Source organism: Aethalodelphis obliquidens, unplaced genomic scaffold (assembly GCF_003676395.1).
Source record: "Aethalodelphis obliquidens isolate GAN/ISIS:26980383/991018 unplaced genomic scaffold, ASM367639v1 scaffold6, whole genome shotgun sequence".
Taxonomy (NCBI): Eukaryota; Metazoa; Chordata; class Mammalia; order Artiodactyla; family Delphinidae; genus Aethalodelphis; species Aethalodelphis obliquidens.
In genome coordinates, this window is record NW_020837950.1 from 55837638 (window position 1) to 55856190 (window position 18553).

An 18553-nucleotide genomic window follows, 5' to 3' on the forward strand; every position below is an offset into this window, starting at 1 on the left:
GTAAAGCAACAAAGGATTTTGCCCATTTGGAAATTTAGCCAAAGTGAAATCACTTCTCGAGGCTACTAAGGTTTTGGAAGCCATGGGTGAAGACAATATTCCTTCCACCAAGTTCTGGTAGACCTGGGATAAGTTAATTGAACACATTCGCCTTTCATAATTGGTTCACATATGAAAAACTATTAAGCCTTAGGTATATCTTGACTAATCAGCTGAACAGTTTATTAGCAACTTCTAACTTTGTTTAGTTATTTGAATTTTCATCTTCTTGTTTAATCTAACCAGAATCTGATAAAAAATTGTAAGTATTAATGGTTTTATGTAAGATTTATTAATATTTGAAGGGCCTTTTTTCAAACCTTTCCATATTTTTATGTGCTTATATTGATTTTTAAAATGAAATATTTCTTCTAGCTTTTTAAAGGCAGAATTTATATTAAAAAATTCCAAGTTCGGGCTTCCCTGGTGGCACAGTGGTTGAGAGTCCGCCTGTTGATGCAGGGGACACGGGTTCATGCCCCGGTCTGGGAAGATCCCACGTGCCGCGGAGCGGCTGGGCCCGTGAGCCATGGCCGCTGAGCCTGCGCGTCCGGAGCCTGTGCTCCGCAACGGGAGAGGCCACAACAGTGAGAGGCCCGCGTACCACAAAAAAAAAAAAAAAAATTCCAAGTTCAATGAACTGATAATCATTTGCTTGAAAAACTGTTTTTTTTTTTTTTTTAAAAATCAGTACATGATTTGTATTATATACTCAGCTAATGGATAATATCACCTTTTTGGAAGCATAGGTTTTTCAGGGAAAAATAGTTTTTGTCATAAGACAATATTTAGAAACAATTTAGGCTGCAAACAATTTGAAAGTTTTAAAACTGTGTGCCAAATAGATGAAAGAAAAAACACTAAGACCTGTTTTCAGTTTTCTTGTAAGGGAAGTCTACAACTTTCCACATTAAGAGAAATTCCAACACCTATAAATATGGGACAGACATGGAGAAGACTGTCGCAATGACTAAAATGTAGCAAGACTTTCTCTTAATTACAAAACAAAATATCTAATCCAGAGTGGCAGTTGCTAGGTAACTCTTATGCTGGAAATAGATATGACTATTTAGTATAAGACTATATAATATTATTATGTAAAGATCCCTGATCTGTTGTTATTTTAGGGACTAACATTTCTATGCTATGGTAACATTACTCTGCTATAGTTCAGTAATTTTCCAGAAGGGCACACTATTTTATGCAGTATCAAAGAAGGGTAGAGGAAACCATAGAAGAAAACATGAAGGCTGCAGCACAGAAAATGATTTCAAAAAGGAATTACAAAATTGACAACAGAGTGCCAGAACTGTTAAGGAGAATAAAGAGGTTCTCTGTCAAGGAGAATAAAGAGGTTCTAATATTCATTAAACTCAGAAAAACGGAAATCAAAATAATATCCATCACATTCCCAATGACATTTTAAAACAAATTTCTTTTATGATAAAGCTCCTTAACCCCTGTTGGTCAGATGCCCAACTCATGAAGTCATAGCACCTAATCAGTGATACAATAAAGCCTCTGACAGTTTGAGTTTCAAGGTGTGTCAAGTGCTGAGCATAAATGGCACAGATGATAAGCTCACCTAGCCCATGTGGAGGAAATGTCTAAGTTTTGAAAAAAATTAAGATTATAATTATTGGATTTATGGCTTTGTCATTTTTATTCATTTGCACAAGCACTGAGAGACCGAGTAAGAGATATGTAGGTGAATAAGAAAGAAGTATTTGCTCTCAAAATAATGCAGTCCAGTATCCTTAAGATAAATACTGTGACCCAATAACAAAAATAAAAGGCACTAGATGCCTATTTTATTCTCAGCATTAATCCATGGCACATGTTGCTTCAACTAATATTTCAAAATTACCTCTTTTCTCTGTTTTTCCAGGCACCTTATCTTTTGTTCAAGGAAATTTGTTAAGTTCTTTCTTCTCGATGATTGAGTCCACTTAAAAAAAAAAAGAAGAAAAAGAGTGAAACAGAATAGTCTATAAACAGGAGAAATGCTTCTCTTCACAAACTCTCATGTTGTAATTCATAAAAATATTTTAGCAATAATAATGCTCACACCATAGTCCTTCATAGAGACCTGTTGATGAAAAAGCTTTATATTTTAGACTTTTATATGAATTAAGTACCAAAATAATTCTCTGATAAATTACGAATGTATCTATATAATGGGCAAGTAAGAAATTAGGATTTTATGAATTTGGATTTCAACCCTTTTCCAAAAAAATGAAAATTCAGAGTATAATGTATATAGAAATCAGGTAAGTTGCATGGATATATGTTAGGTATGTACCTGGTAAACATTTCTAAAAAACCATTTTTGTAGACATACCCATGATCTGAAGAGTGGCCCTGGCAAAAGTCAGAGAAGTGATAGAACCACCAAGAAAAAAAGACCAACACACTACAGTTAAGTGGCAACAAATTGATCCTGAAACAATAATACAATAAATTAACTACCTCAGTGACCATCATTATGATTATGTTATAGAGGTGGGCATAGATTATCTGGTATTTTGTAATTTTAACCAGCCCTTTGTATAAAGCTACTAGGTGACAAATTTAGATTAATAATAAATCATTGGTGTGGTGAAAAATTAACCACCTTTCTTTTCAGTTTTTTTTAAAAAAATATTATTCATTTAAAGAAAGCACAAAAGCTCTGGAAACTGCCTGCCATCTGTCTAAATCGACCACCAACAAAGTTCTCTTAAGTACTGTTTTCTCTCTTTTAACTCAATAGTCTTAAAACCATCGCATGGCTGAGTCATACAAGTAATACAATGAATGGAGTAATGAGGGTCGTCCCTAAATCTGCTATTCAGTTTCAGGCTCAATAGCTATTGTGGACCACGAAATTGCTTAAGGGTATTCATGAACAATTAAGAAATATTTTCAAAACATGTTGGCCTTTGCCACAAACGTTACAGGAAATGTCGTTTTGCAATCATCACAGGATTTTAAGGACTTTTTTCATTAGAAATGATTTATAAAACTATTTTCTATCTTTTCTCTACTTATCTTTGTCTCACAATGTTTTAGGATTCGAGGGTATTTTATACCTCTATAGATGCTGTTCTTAGTTTTCTTAGCTACTTCCTATTCAGATCCATGTGTAACTAAGACTGCATTTAAAAAGAGACATTCTTCCGTAGGTCAACACAATCAGAATGATTATACCTGCTTCTGACCTCAAGGTGGTTTAGCCCAGTGCCAGAAGTGACATCAATTTCCAGGTGACAAGTATGTTGGGTCCTGCAATTGAGATTTCCCTCTTTTAGGAAGACTTCCAAGGGACTGGACTTATTCTGGATCAGCACAGACTAAATATTAGGCATCTTTGATTTGGAGAATGCTGTGAGCCAACCCTACTTAGTGTGTCCTGGGCTCTGTGAGGCAGAGGTTTGGTGAGACTGGATTCTAGACCAGTGGTTCTCACCACTGGAGCGCATCAGAATCACCCTGGGAGCTTGCTAAACATAAGGCACCCTGAACACTGATCAGAATTTCTGAAAGGGAGCCATAGCACCTCTACCTTCTTTTTCATAGATTACTTTTTAAAGCAGTTCTAGGTTCACAGAAAAATTGAGTGGAGAGTATAGAGATTTCCCGCATACCTATTGCCCCAACAAATGGGTAGCCTTCCCCATGATTGGCATCCCCCATCAGAGTGGTATATTTGTTAATAGATGAGCCTACATTGACACATCATTATCACCCAAATCCACAGTTTACATTAGGGTTCCCTCTTGCTGTTGTACATTCCATGGATTTAGACGAATGTGTAATGACATGTGTCTATCATTTGTAGTATCATGGAGAATAGTTTCACTGGCTTAAACATCCTCTGTGCGCCACCTATTTATCCCACCTCTATTTTTAATAAATATCACTGATTATCATGAGTTACACTAAAGTTCAAGGTTCTTCCATTCCATACCATGCTTCGGAATATGAATTTTAGGTCCTCAAAAAGTCTTTTTTCTATTTGTGATATAGACCAAAAAAATAAAAATCTGTGACCAACAAATATTTGTATGACCCTACTTTCTGGGAATCTAGATTAAGAGTAATCAGATAGCATGCATTTTTTTCCATATATAATTTTCTCTGGAAAAAAATTATGAAATATTTTGACCCTTGATTTTCTTATAAATAAGTTATTTTTAATTTTTATTTATTTATTTTTTGCGGTACGCGGGCCTCTCACTGCTGTAGCCTCTCCCGTTGCGGAGCACAGGCTCCGGACGCGCAGGCTCAGCGGCCATGGCTCACGGGCCCAGCCGCTCCGCGGCATGTGGGATCCTCCTGGACCGGGGCACGAACCCGTGTCCCCTGCATCAGCAGGTGGACTCTCAACCACTGCGCCACCAGGGAAGCCCTGAGTTATTTTTAAATAACTTTATAAGAATCATTTATAAAATGATTTAGTAGAGATATTAAATCTGCAAGACAGAGAAAGCACAGCAATAGGTATGGCTTATAAGTCATAAATGTATCACTACGGATTTCTCTGAGGATTAATCAACATTTTACCACCATTCATATGTCTTAGGTGTGCATTAAAATGAAAGAAAATCAATTAAATACAAAGTTTTGGGGAAACTTTTCACTTGTTTTTGCTGTGCTTCCCTGTTGCTAATAAAGGCATAGAAAGAATTTTAGTCACTGGTCCTTCTAAGGGCTCATTTAAAGAACATTTATTCCCTATAAAATGTAATCTGTGTTCAAAGTATTTGGACCTTGATTTCTCATTTACCCTAATACCCAGACCAACTTCTAAAAGATCCAAGTTCTGAGACTGCTAAATTAAATACCTAAATGTACCAAAAAGTCTCAGAGTCCTATTATATCTTAGTTATCTCTAAAAAAATCTTTAAGAAAGCACTTTCATTCATTCATTCAATTAGTAAGTATCTGTTGCAGTAACCAGTAACAGAACAATGACTGTGGTATTAATTACGTATATAGAAGTATTTCACCATAGATACTCTATTGCTATAATAGCTTTTACTTCTAACCACACAAATATAATATTCTTTTTACATTTTACATTAAACCAAATTCCTTGAAATCAAGAGCAAAATATGAAACACATAGAATCGAAAAGCTGACAGGACAAGATTTTATTTCTCACTTTGTAAAAGAAGAAATGTAGCTCAAAGGTGTCAAAGGAAATGTAAACAGTCACCTAGATATTTTTCCTTTGTTGAATAACATCCTTGAAATATATAGAGCAGATCTTAGTTAAAGAAAGCAAACTAGCCATTTCTACTTTTATTAATCATTGCATAACTCGCCATTAGCAATGCTGTCGATGATATATATGGTCAATTCATCCCCTAGAAATGCGTTCTTACCTCTGCATGCTCAGTAGAAGTTTCTGTACCACTCATTCTAGTTGTGCACTGTAGGAAATGTGCCACGGAAGCTGGTTTTTCTGGAGTCTTGGAGAGCAGAAAGAAAAAAGCAAAGAAAATATCTCTGAATGGTGTCTTTTAAAGTCAGAGCAAATATATATATAATTTTTAAAATACCACACAAATAGTTAACTGATGATAGAAAATAATAGCAACAGTTTTTCACTGAAAATGTACAGAAGTGACTCTGTATGTGAATTATACAGAATAAGGTTAAAAGCACAGCAAGTGTGATTATAACTTTTCTTCTCTTCCAGATAGGGATTTCCCAGGATGTCTCAAGCTGCAGGCTGTGACTAACACGCAAGGCAGATAAGCCTTGCTATGGTATGTAAATTGTCATTCTTCCCTTACTGGAAGTTTCTCCCACTGGAGGAAGAAGTTACCACAGAAAGCCTAGGCAAGCCAAGTCTTTCCTCAGTAGACAAGCTGCCGTAACTTCACTGTATTTCCAGATCAATTAGGTAACTGTTGACTTTTTGACAGCCCAGTTCCTTGCTTCCCTAAGGGAAGGATTTTCTGGCAATGCCTTATACATGTCAGCTTAGCTGTGCAGAATTTAATGAGTCATACATAATTCTCATGGAACTAAAAAGAAAATAATTCATTACAAGGTTATCGGGTATTGTTCGTAAAACTAATCTTCTGTATTGGCAGGAAGTTTAAACTTGGTTCTCAAGTTTAAAGTCTCAAGACTGTCTTTTCCGTAGGTTGTCCACATTTTCTCCATGATCCCATGGAAGTAAAATCTTTGCACTAACATTTACCTTTAATGAGTTGGCTTGTCGTTTTACAGGGCACTGAGATAATGGAGCACGTGATAAGTAGGGCAATTATACTCCAATAAAGATGTTAAAAAAAAAAAAGCACGGAAAGCAGATGTTTGGAGCTACACAGATGGGCTGTGATAGAGCAGAAGACCTCATTCTTGACTTGGAGGAGAGGGAACAGAAGAAAAGGCAACAATATAGAAAGGAAAGAATGTGTTGCTGAAAGGAGAAAAGGAAGAATTTAGTCAATCACTTAATTTACGTTTTTCTTTAGACCTCCCTATTTGATATCCACATATATGTAGGATAAATCCTAAAACTCCTGAAATTCAGATTCTTTAAAAGGGAATGAACGGGTGGCTAAGATTTGGCCCTCCTTTTTCTCCTTTAGATCTTCTACCCGTCTCTTCTTGGGCTCCAGCCGAACTGAATTCCCTCTGCTTCCTGAACTGGTCACGCCCCTTGACATCTGTGGCTCTCTCCACCTGGAGTGTGTGTGTGTGTGTGTGTGTGTGTGTGTGTGTGTTTACTTTCTTCTGGTTTCTTGGTCTGTTTGGGGGGTACACTTGAGTGAAACAGAATGATATTTCCTTAAGGAAATATCCAAAAGTACAAGTGGAAATGAAATTGTTCACAGTTCTAAAGGTAAAACTTATGACTCACATATGATTTGACTTTAGGGAATATAAGCAGGGATTTCCTGGAGACTGACACTTCATTAACAGTAAAATCTACACATCAGAAAAGAATAAAAAAGACAATAACATAAAAATATTTTTTTTCCCTCCCAATCCCTGCTGCAAACACACACACACACACACACACACACACACACACACAAAACATAATTATACAAGGTTCAAGGTTCCCTTCAGCCTTATTTGTGTATTTGGTAATAATAACCCAGTGGACGTGTTAACACTGACCTAAAGAAGTGGTTAGAAAGCACATTTTCTGGCCAGGCACTGTCGTCGTTGGGTCCCCTCTGTATGGGCCTCCTGTTGCACATTCATCGTTGTAGCCCATCATGATGTGAGTGATTCTACTGAATGGAAATCCTGTATCTTTGCATTTTTTATTATAATTTTTTCCCTCTTTTTCTGCTATGGCAGTTTAACAACAAACAGATTTTCTATTAGCTCCAGAGAGCCATGTGGTGATTTATGAATAAACAATAACTTCTGGAGTGTCCCAAGTTCGGTTTGAGAAAAAGGGAATTTGCATTAGTACTGTCCTAGGAATAAACTGGATATTTTCTGTTACATATGCCCTCTTCACCTCACCTCCATCCCTTTCACATATGCTGTATACTTTAAGAGTCTGGCTTTTAGTCAAGCTTTGTTTCATGAGAAGTCTCACTAGCTGCAATAACCTTCAGAGAAATGGACATGTCACTCCATGTTTCCAAAGTGATTTTGAAGAGTCTTCATTTCTCAAGTGACTAAAATAATCTCTAGAGGAAAATAACTAACAGAGGGAAATATGGTGAAGTAAAGGACCAAGGAACTACCGGTCAGTGGTCTGTAACTATCATTCCGGTTGATGATAATTCTCTCAAAATTAGTTCAAGAGAGATCATCACATTTCTACACATGCTTGGAGGGATTCTTTGGCAGGTAAAATAAACACGGCTTTTTCTTTAATATCCATTTAGAATGGGGGTTTGCTTCCTGAATCTATTTGCATAGATTTTTAAGTGAATGTGCTATCTAGGTAGGAGAGAGAGTACGTGGTGGTGACTAAACATCTGACTCTAGAGTCCAGTCATCTGGATTCATATCTCAGCTCTACCTTCACTGCTTGTAAATCTGGGGATGATGCTTAAGGCCCCTAAGTCTCAACTTCCACATTTGTAAACTAGGGATAGTAGAGGTGTCTTCTTCCTGGGGTTGCTGTCTGTGATAATATATAGAAGAGCTTAGATGTTAATAATAATATGACCTTAAAGATAGGGACTATCAATCATTTACACATCACTTACTATGCACATGGCACTAAGTGGATTCCAAAGGAAAATAAACAAAAGTAACAAAAGTTCCTACTTCTAATGAAATTTACATATCTATAAATAAATAAATAAATAAATAAATAAATATATATATATATATATATATATATAGAGAGAGAGAGAGAGAGAGAGAGAGAGAGAGAGAGATGACTGTAAGAATTCAGAGAGAGCTCATTCAGAGCTTTAATCATTATTGCAGGAGTTGGAATATCTGCTGGGCCTTGAAGGCTGGATAGGATTTTCATAGATGGTGAGAACTGAGATATATTATTGTAAGGGGAGCAACTTAAATGAAACAGAGATGGACAAGCCTAAATATGAAGGATTATAGCAAGCTCAGTGTAACTAGAGGGGGGCTCATGTGGTCTATCTAAAGTCGATTTAGATCAAATTGTGAAAGGCTTTTAATTTCAGACTAAGAAATTTTAAGTCTATTGCATAGGCCATGGGGCACTTCTAAAGACCCTTGAGGAAAGGAATTATATGATCAAAGTGGCTTTTTAGTAAAAATAAACCTGGATATGCACATTAAGTACTAAATGGGTTAGACTGACAACTGCAATACCACTTAATAGATATTATCAAAAGTAATATTCAAAATACTTAACATCTCGTGGTAATCAAAATATTTAATAATCAGCTCACCTGGGGCACTCAGAATGAACCACACCTCTGAACTCCAGACACCTATATTAATTGCCTACTCACCATACCTGTTTGGTTGCTTAATAGGTACCTTCTTATCCACTTATATAAAAGCTATTTCTTGATCTTCCCTCACGAGACTCGTCTTCCCCATCACAATGACAAATTTCATGCTCTGGACTAAGAACTTTGGAGTCATCCTTGACTCCTCTTTTTCCTCACAGCTTATACCCAATCTAACTGAACATTTTTTAGGCTCTCTATAAACATACACAGAGGGCTTCCCTGGTGGCACAGTGGTTGAGAGTCCGCCTGCCGATGCAGCGGACACGGGTTCGTGCCCCGGTCCGGGAAGATCCCACGTGCCGCGGAGCGGCTGGGCCCGTGAGCCATGGCCACTGAGCCTGCGCGTCCGGAGCCTGTGCTCCACAACGGGAGAGGCCACAACAGTGAGAGGCCCGCGTACCGCAAAAAACAAAACAAAACAAAAACCAAATAAACAAAAAAAAACATACACAGAAAGGAGAGCAGCATGTTGCCACTAGAGACTTCCCAGTTTAAGGAGAGAGTGAAATAAACGTGCAATTTTATAAATTTTCAAAATGGAAACTTTAATGATTACTTCCTGATTTTATTCACATGAAAATTCTTAAGAGAGCATCCAGTAGTTACTGACATCTGTCTCTGTGTCAAATCCTAGTTCCATCCTTTACTAGATATGTGAGCTTGGGCAAGAGGCTTAGCATCTTTGCATTGATCAAGCCACCATCATCTCCTACCTGGATTACTGCAATACTATTGCAATGTTCCTTGCTTCCCCTCTGGCTCCTTTCCCATCTATTCTCAGCCCAGTAGCCACTGTGGGTTTTTAAAATATGTCATTTCATGTCACTCCTCTGCTCAAAACCTTTCAATGGCTTCCCATCTCAGAGTGAAAGCAAAACTCTTTATAGTGGCCCACAGGGTACTAGATACTCTAGCCTGTGCCCCTCTGACCTCTTTCTCAGTATCCTCCTGTTTGTTCACTCTGCTCTATGTCCTGGCCACACTGCTGGTCCATGAACCTGTCGTGTGCACTCCCTGTTCTGTCCGCCCAGAACTATCTTTCTCCTAGATAACCTCATGGCTCATCCCACCCTCCACCCCAAACGGGTAATTGCTTCAATGTCATCTCTTTATTAAGATCTTACCCACCCCCCCTCCATTTAAAATTACTCTCCATCCCAGTGCTTTCCTGCTATATTTTTTCCACAGCACTGTATATCATACCCTATATATTTTTCTTCTTTGTTCTTGGCCTCCCACCATTAGAGCTTAAACTCCATGACAGCAGTTGTTGTCTGCTGTGTTCATTCTGTATTTCTCGAACCTAAAATAGTGCCAATTATATTAGTGCCTATGCAAGTACACACAGTGCTCAGACACACGTAAAGCCTCCTCCTTACCCAAAACTAAATCTGTAATGTTGCTGAGTCATGTATCTTCTCAAGAGGTTGTAGAAGATCTCAAGATCAGAAAAGTCAACTTCTTGGCCTCCAAACTAGTAAATAACCTCTCTTTCATACCCCAAACCTGGGTTTGGACTAGAAGAGCCCCATGAGAGGCGTGTCCCAAATTCCAGAGCCTCAAGGGGATACAGGCTGTGTCCCTCCAGGCTGGTGCTTTGAAGCACTTCTTCCATGCAGTACATACATGTCTGTTTCCACTGCACACTTTTAGTTTTTAGTGCATTGCAGATACATCACAGGGCAAATTGGGCTTTGTTGACTCTTCTCTAGTCTTTAGGAAACTGCAGAATTTATGAAACTTCCATATCTAAAGATTTCTCAGCGCTGCCCAAAGTAGTAAACTAGCTGACACAGCCTGACCACCAGCCCCTTTGAAGTCTCCCCTGGTTTTCCAGAGCAGTTAGTTACCTCCTCCTTTGTGATCCAGGGCACTTTGTGAAGCATCAATTCCTGCACTTACTGTAAAACTGTCATTAATTTTATGTACCTTTCTCTCCCAAGGCTGTAAGTTTCTTGAAGGTAGGGTCGATATTTATCATTTCAGCCTTGGGAACTGACACAGTACCTTCAGAGGACAGAGTAGTGACATACACACTGAAAAAAAATAAACCTGATTATGTATAAATTTTCAGTAGGAAATCATAGTACACTTCTACATCTCAGAACACAGCCCAGAGGAGAATGACCACAGGGATAAACAAAGTTATATGTTTTGTCTCCAAATCAGAAAGGATCAAGTAGGGGTATCCATTTTTAAAAAGTTGTTCTGTTTAAATGTATTTTCTTTTTATTCATTTTATAGGTAAATATTTCACCCTTTTTTATTTTGGTTACATGATCAATATTGTTTTGTCTCCATACAAAACCTCCTTAAATTTTTTTCTCCTAATCCTAGTTAATATTTAATAAATAAATAATATAAATGATTATACATGTTATGAGGGAATTTTTAAAAGGTATAAATGTGGTCTTTAATAATATCTCCTACATTTGTACCGTGCTTTATTATATCTTATAAGTTAACCTCTTGAAGTATTAACTGGTGATTCCCCCAAACACATATAGTTCTTTGTTTTATGTAAGTAATCCTTTCTTTGTTCAGTAAGAGATATCTTTCGTCTCAGGGCTGAGTAAGTTTGTCATTGAATGCAAAGGGAAAAACAGTCCCTGTTCAGCCTTTGAACTTCGAAATAGACTCTTCAAACTCTAGAGACCATCCTGAAAACCAAAGCTTTGAATTTTAAGAGCTAGTATTTCTGAAAGTAATATATTTAAAAAAATGTTTTTAAAGATTAATTCCTTTTGTGAAATTATTTTGAAATGCTTCAAAAAGTAACGTGGATTGATGGATGAAACATGCAGTGGGTAGATGGATAGATATACGATAAATAAGTAGAGTGAAGTTTTAACAGTAAAATCTATGGGTGTACACCATAAAATCCTTTCAACTTGGCTATATATTTGAAATTTTCATAACAAAATGTTTGAGAAAAATCAGAATCAAGCCGTAAAATCTTACACCATAAACAACTGACAGAAAAGAGGGTAGATGAAGAGATGGTATAACCTATTCCTTACCTCTTCCACACTCCCTACCCCATCCCACCCAGAGAAGAGTAAAAGAAGTATATGGCCCTGAGGGAAAATGAGAAAAGAATCAGGGGAAAAGAGCCCTGAATGTTGTGAGTCCTCTTGGGGAAAATGAGTCCAACTCTTCTAGGGACTCATCCATCATCTCCTGAGAAGGATGTAACAGTGGTTAACTAGGATTTTGTGGATTTAAGAATGCTTTGCTGTAAAATTGAGGAAAATACAGTATTTATCACATGGATCTGAGGATAGGAGATGAGAAGAGGGACCTGGAAGCTTCAGTGATTGCCAGTGAAGCAATGAGCCAATGAAAAGAGCATAAGGAACAGATTACACCAGTGCTAATTGCAGTGTAAGATGATGGATTATTGCAACCTGGTGCCTTCACCCTGAAGTTGCCAGAAAAATATAGGACCTCCAGATAAATTTGAGTGTTAGATGCACAATAACCTTTTTTGTAAAAGTATGTCTGATACAATATTTTGATGTTTATTTGAAATTCAAACTTAAGTGGGCATCCTGTTTTTTTTTTTTTTTTTGCTGTACGCAGGCCTCTCACTGTTGTGGCCTCTCCCATTGCAGAGCACAGGCTCCGGACGCGCAGGCTCAGCAGCCATGGCTCACAGGCCCAGCCGCTTCGCGGCATGTGGGATCCTCCCGGACCGGGGCATGAACCCGTGTCCTCTGCATCGGCAGGTGGACTCTCAACCACTGTGCCACCAGAGAAACCCCATCCTGTATTTTTATTTGCCACATCTGGCAACTCTACTCCACATGCATTTTCCCACAAAATCTCCATCACAGACTGTAGGTGCTGCTGTAGGGAGAAGAAGACAGAGGAGAGAATCCCTGCGTAAGACTGCACTGAAAATATAAATTGCCTGAGAAAACGCTGAAGTGGCTGAGATTTCCTGAAGTCAACTGGATTAAATTATCTTCTAAAAGACAGGATAGGGGTCCTAGATTGAAACTAAATTCAGCTTAAAAAAGGGAGAAAATTACAATTTAGCACATGTGAGTTCTGTGGTTTGCAAACGTTTATCTGCTTCAATTTGAACTTCATAACAGTCCCGTGCAGCTGTCAGGAGAGGCATCTTTGATGTAAAGAAGGATTAAACTGAGGTTCAGAGTTGAGAAGTGACTTGCCCATGGTCATTACATGATGAGTGGGTGGCTGAACCCATACCAGACCTCAGTCCTCCTGGCTTATTCCCCACAAAGAACCTTTTACCTATGCGAGGAGACATGAATAACATAGCTAAAGATTATTGGACAAAACATAATTTACTTTGTTTGATACAGGAGCCTGAGCCATTAAGAAATATAATTCAGAAAAGTTTCAAGGGAGTTGAGCTTTCTTGAGAGCTACATATGAACTGGCTTGACCTTCAAGATCATATCCAAACAAACTCTTACCAGTTGCCATCACTACTTGCCTAGAGATTAATTTCTACTGCCAATAACTGGTGGTCAGAAAAGAGAAATTTAGCCTTCGAAAATTGTAATCCTGCATTTGACGTTTTCAATGTTCTCTTCTCTGCCAGACTTTAATCCCTGATCACTCGGTATCTTTGCAAATCCCTTTATTTTTCCCTTGTACCTAGCTTATATGTGTTGACTTCACCTTCATTCATGTACTCATTCTTATAATAAATATTTATTGATTATGGACTGTGTATTGGACATGAGGTAAGTACTAGATGAGTGAAACAGACATGTCTTTCATGTATTTTCTGGTTTTTGAAAATAAAATCTGAAGATTAGAGGGATCATTCCATTGATAATGAAATCCTTTCTGCATCATTTCATAATCACCAAGCGATTAGCCTGGAGACCTCAGGTGAAAGAGACTACTTTCTTCCTGAGACAATACATCTCAACATATCATAGATTTAGATACTTTTTTTTTTTTTGTGGTACGCGGGCCTGTCACTGCTGTGGCCTCTCCCATTGCGGAGCACAGGCTCCGGACGCGCAGGCTCAGCGGCCATGGCTCACGGGTCCAGCCGCTCCGCGGCATGGGGGATCCTCCCGGACTGGGGCACGAACCCGTGTCCCCTGCACACTGCACCACCAGGGAAGCCCCCTAGATACTATTTTTAAATAGCAAAAATTATAGTTACATATAGTAATTAAGAAAGGGCATGTACATATATAGATGACGTGGGAATAATGGGAGCCTACGGTGATGACTTGTGGAAACACAAGTGATCAAATAGTGTACATTGGGACTGTTTTGTCTGAAAATGAGCCTGACTCAAAGAAAATCTCTCAATATGAGAGCTTGAAAATATTGTAAATATTTACTAGCTGATCTTACTGATTTAAGGAACATTTACTTTAAAAAACTAAATCTTCCTTACTGGAGAAAAAAATAAAAGGAATAAATTATCCCACTTCTTGCTACCTAACCCAGAATCCCATAGGAAAAGATATTTATATACTTTGTGGGTCCAGCCTCACTCCCCTCACAGTACAAAAGAAGGTAAAAAGAGTCTTAAGATGCATTTCATCTAGATGGTAGACATTAGAATACTATGAACCTTCTTCAGTGAGAGCTGAAAGTGCCCATTTCGCTAGTATTTTCCCCACGCCCATTAAAGAAATTATTTCTAACCAAACTAGAAACGGGAAGGCTTGCTTGAGAAAAAAGGTTTCTTGAGGCATTAGATTCCAAAACCCATCTTAGGTTTGGAAGTCCTTACGAGAGATCCACATTCTGTCACAAAGCTAAACAGATCAAGAATATAAAGAATACATATTTGCTAAACAACTCTTATGAACGTGTTTATTCGTGGTATCTCCCAAGCCAAGAATTTAGCTTCCTTAATAGTGTCACAAATTTACAAATCTCTGAACCCAGAGGCTGACGTTACTCTTCTTTCTGCATAATAAGAAAGACATATCTAAAGTTTTTTTCAAGTGTAATTGCTGAAGTCATATAAGTCTAGGAGAGGGCAACAATTCCAAAAGTAAGGATAATACTTTTAGCTCCAAAAGTCTGTTTGCTAGAAGCCCTGACACTCCGAATTCATTTTCTTCTCTTTGCAGCCTCTTGGATGCCTTATGTTCGTTTATTCCGTTAAAATTATAAAATGTATTATAATTTCCACCCAGATGTCACCCTTCACTTCAAGACTTGGTGGCTTCCTCCACTAACACCCCCTCGTGTTGGCATGCTGCTCTCCTGGCCACCGACGCAGCCTGCATTGGAGCTTCCAGGATCACTATGTTCAGAGGCAGATGGAATCGTCTTGCACCTACTGCTCACATCTCCAAAGGACAACCTGCATCTTTCAGTGTTCTCTAAATCCCTCTCTTGTGGAACTTGGGGCAAATCCTCCCAGCGATGGAAGAGAAAACCTTTGAGTAAGAAAGTGTCCTACTCAAAAGTGTCTCTTACTTATTAACCAAGAGGAGCTTGAGCTTATCACCTCACTTCTATCCAATAGACAGCCATCTGTCCAACAATGGACGCCTCTCAAGTGTTAGGGAGAGTTTCTGTCTCGCTTCTTTTATAAGAGTTTTAATTGTGTCTTAGAGTTCGATTTTAGCTTACAGACTTGTGTGTCTGTTTTCCTGTGGTGCCTGGTGTTATACCTTATTATAAAATAGAGTTCAAGGTGGACAGACACAGCAAGATCTCCTTATCTGGACATATACCTGATATTCATGCATAGTGGAAGCCTTTAAAATCTTTGTAATGAATGGAGGAATAATATGTCATAGATAAGGCATGGTGATATTTAGGGAAACACAACATGGTTTCTTTATCCACTCATCTGTTTAGTTTTGAGATTTGATTATACTTTTAGAACTATAAGACTAAAAACTACTAGCTGAACTTAGAGATAAGAGAAAGATACATAGATCATTTAAATTTCACCCAGGTTGCCAACTGTGAGCTTCAAACACCACAAAGTGCAGCAGCTGAGTTGAGACAGGCCTTCTTGTTGCCTAAGAACTTGCTGTTTTTCCAGCCAGCTATTCAAACATTTCCCAGGGAACAGTAAACAGGTCCTCACACAAAAATGCAACGTTTTTTCCTAACAAAGAAAGGATTGAAATACTCCACGATTACCACAACTGAATCAGCTATATGTATATGTATATTCCGTCGCGCTTGCGTCTCCCTCCCACCCTCCCTATCCCACTCCTCTAGGTGGTCACAAAGCACCACGGAGCTGATCTCCCTGTGCTATGCAGCTGCTTCCCGCTAGCTATCTATTTTACATTTGGTAGTGTATATATGTCAATGTTATTCTCTCACTTCGTCACAGCTTGAGACATCCCAGCTTACCCTTCCCCCTCCCTGTGTCCCCAAGTCCATTCTCTATGTCTGCGTCCTTATTCCTGTCCTGCCCCTGGGTTCATCAGAACCGTTTTTTGTTTTTTTTTTGATTCCCTATATATGTGTTAGCATATGGTATTTGGCTTTCTCTTTCTGACTTACTTCACTCAGTATGACAGACTCTAGGTCCATCCACCTCACTACAAATAACTCACTTTCATTTCTTTTTATGGCCGAGTAATATTCCATTGTATATATGTGCCACATCTTCTTTATCCATTCACCTGTTGATGGACACTTAGGTTGCTTCCATGTCCTGGCTATTGTAAATCATGCTGCAATGAACACTGTGGTACATGTATCTTTTTGAATTATGGTTTTCTGAGGGTATATGCCCAGTAGTGGGATTGCTGGGTCATATGGTTGTCCTATTTTTAGATTTTTAAGGAAGCTCCATATGGCTCTCCATAGTGGCTGTATCAATTTACATTCCCACCAGCAGTGCAAGGGTGTTCCCTTTTCTCCACATCCTCTCCAGCATTTATCGTTTGTAGATTTTTTGATGATGGCCATTCTGACCGGATTAAGGTGATACCTCATTGTAGTTTTCATTTGCATTTCTCTAATGATTAGTGATGTTGAGCATCCTTTCATGTGTTTGTTGGCAATCTGTATATCTTTGGAGAAATGTCTATTTCAGTCTTCTGCCCATTTTTAGATTGGGTTCTTTGTTTTTTTGACATAGAGCTGCATGAGCTGCTTGTAAATTTTGGAGATTAATCCTTTGTCAGTTGCTTCCTTTGCAAATATTTTCTCCCATTCTGAGTGTTGTCTTTTCATCTTGTTTATGGTTTCCTTTGCTGTGCAAAAGCTTTTAAGTTTCATTAGGTCTCACTTGTTTATTTTTGTTTTTATTTCCATTTCTCTAGGAGGTGGGTCAAAAAGGATCTTGCTGTGATTTATGTCAAAGAATGTCCTTCCTGTGTTTTCCCCTAGGAGTTTTACAGTGTCTGGCCTTACATTTAGGTCTTTAATCCATTTTGAGTTTATTTTTGTGTATGGTATTAGGAAGTGTTCTAATTTCATTATTTTCCATGCTGCTGTCCAGTTTTCCTGGCACCACTTATTGAAGAGGCTGTCTCTTCTCCATTGTATATTCTTGCCTCCTTTATCAAAGATAAGGTGACCATATGTGCGTGTGTTTATCTCTAGGCTTTTTATCCTGTTCCATTGATCTACATTTCTGTTTTGGTGCCAGTACCATGCTGCCTTGATTACTGTAGCTTTGTAGTATAGTCTGAAGTCAGGGAGCCTGATTCCTCCAGCTCCGTATTTCTTTCTCAAGATTGCTTTGGCTATTCGGGGTCTTTTGTTTCCATACAAATTGTGAAATTTTTTGTTCTAGTTCTGTGAAAAATGTCATTGCATTTTTTTTTTTTTTTTTTGTGGTACGCGGGCCTCTCACTGTTTTGGCCTCTCCTGTTATGGAGCACAGGCTCCAGACACACAGGCTCAGTGGCCATGGCTCACGGGCCCAGCCGCTCCGCGGCATGTGGGATCTTCCCGGACCGGAGCACGAACTCGTGTCCCCTGCATTGGCAGGCAGACTCTCAACCACTGCACCACCAGGGAAGCCCTGCCATTGGTTTTTGATAGGGATTGCATTGAATCTGTAGATTGCTTTGGGTAGTATAGTCATTTTCACAATGTTGATTCTTCCAATCCAAGAACATGGTATGTGTCTCCATCCATTTGTATCGTCTTTAATTTCATTCATCAGTGTCTTATAGTTTTCTGCATACAGGTCTTTTGTCTCCTTAGTTAGGTTTATTCCTAGGTATTTTATTCTTTTTGTTGCAATGGTAAATGGGAGTGTTTCCTTAATTTCTCTTTCAGATTTTTCATCATTAGTGTATAGGAATGCAAGAGATTTCTGTTCATTCATTTTGTATGCTGCTACTTTACGAAATTCATTGATTAGCTCTAGTAGTTTTCTGGTAGCATATTTAGAATTCTCTATATATAGTATCATGTCATCTGCAAACAGTGACAGCTTTACTTCTTCTTTTCCGATTTGGATTCCTTTTATTTCTTTTTCTTCTCTGTGGCTAAAACTTCCAAAACTATGTTGAATAATGGTGGCGAGAGTGGGTAACCTTGTTTTGTTCCTGATCTTATAGGAAATGGTTTCAATTTTTCACCATTGAGAACGATGTAGGCTGTGGGGTTGTCATATATGGACTTTATTATGTTAAGTTCCCTCTATGCCTACT

General features: G+C 38.3%; 1 protein-coding gene across 1 annotated transcript in view; it reads right to left on the reverse strand.

Moving 5' to 3' along the window:
• TNIP3 (TNFAIP3 interacting protein 3) overlaps positions 1-18553 on the reverse strand; it is a 59407-nt gene that overhangs the window by 31681 nt on the left and 9173 nt on the right. The window contains exons 2-3 of the mRNA XM_027103621.1: positions 5409-5495; positions 1907-1987 (exon numbers count right to left, since the gene is read on the reverse strand). Coding sequence (XP_026959422.1) covers positions 1907-1987; positions 5409-5495 — 168 coding nt within the window. The remainder of the gene's footprint in view (positions 1-1906; positions 1988-5408; positions 5496-18553) is intronic.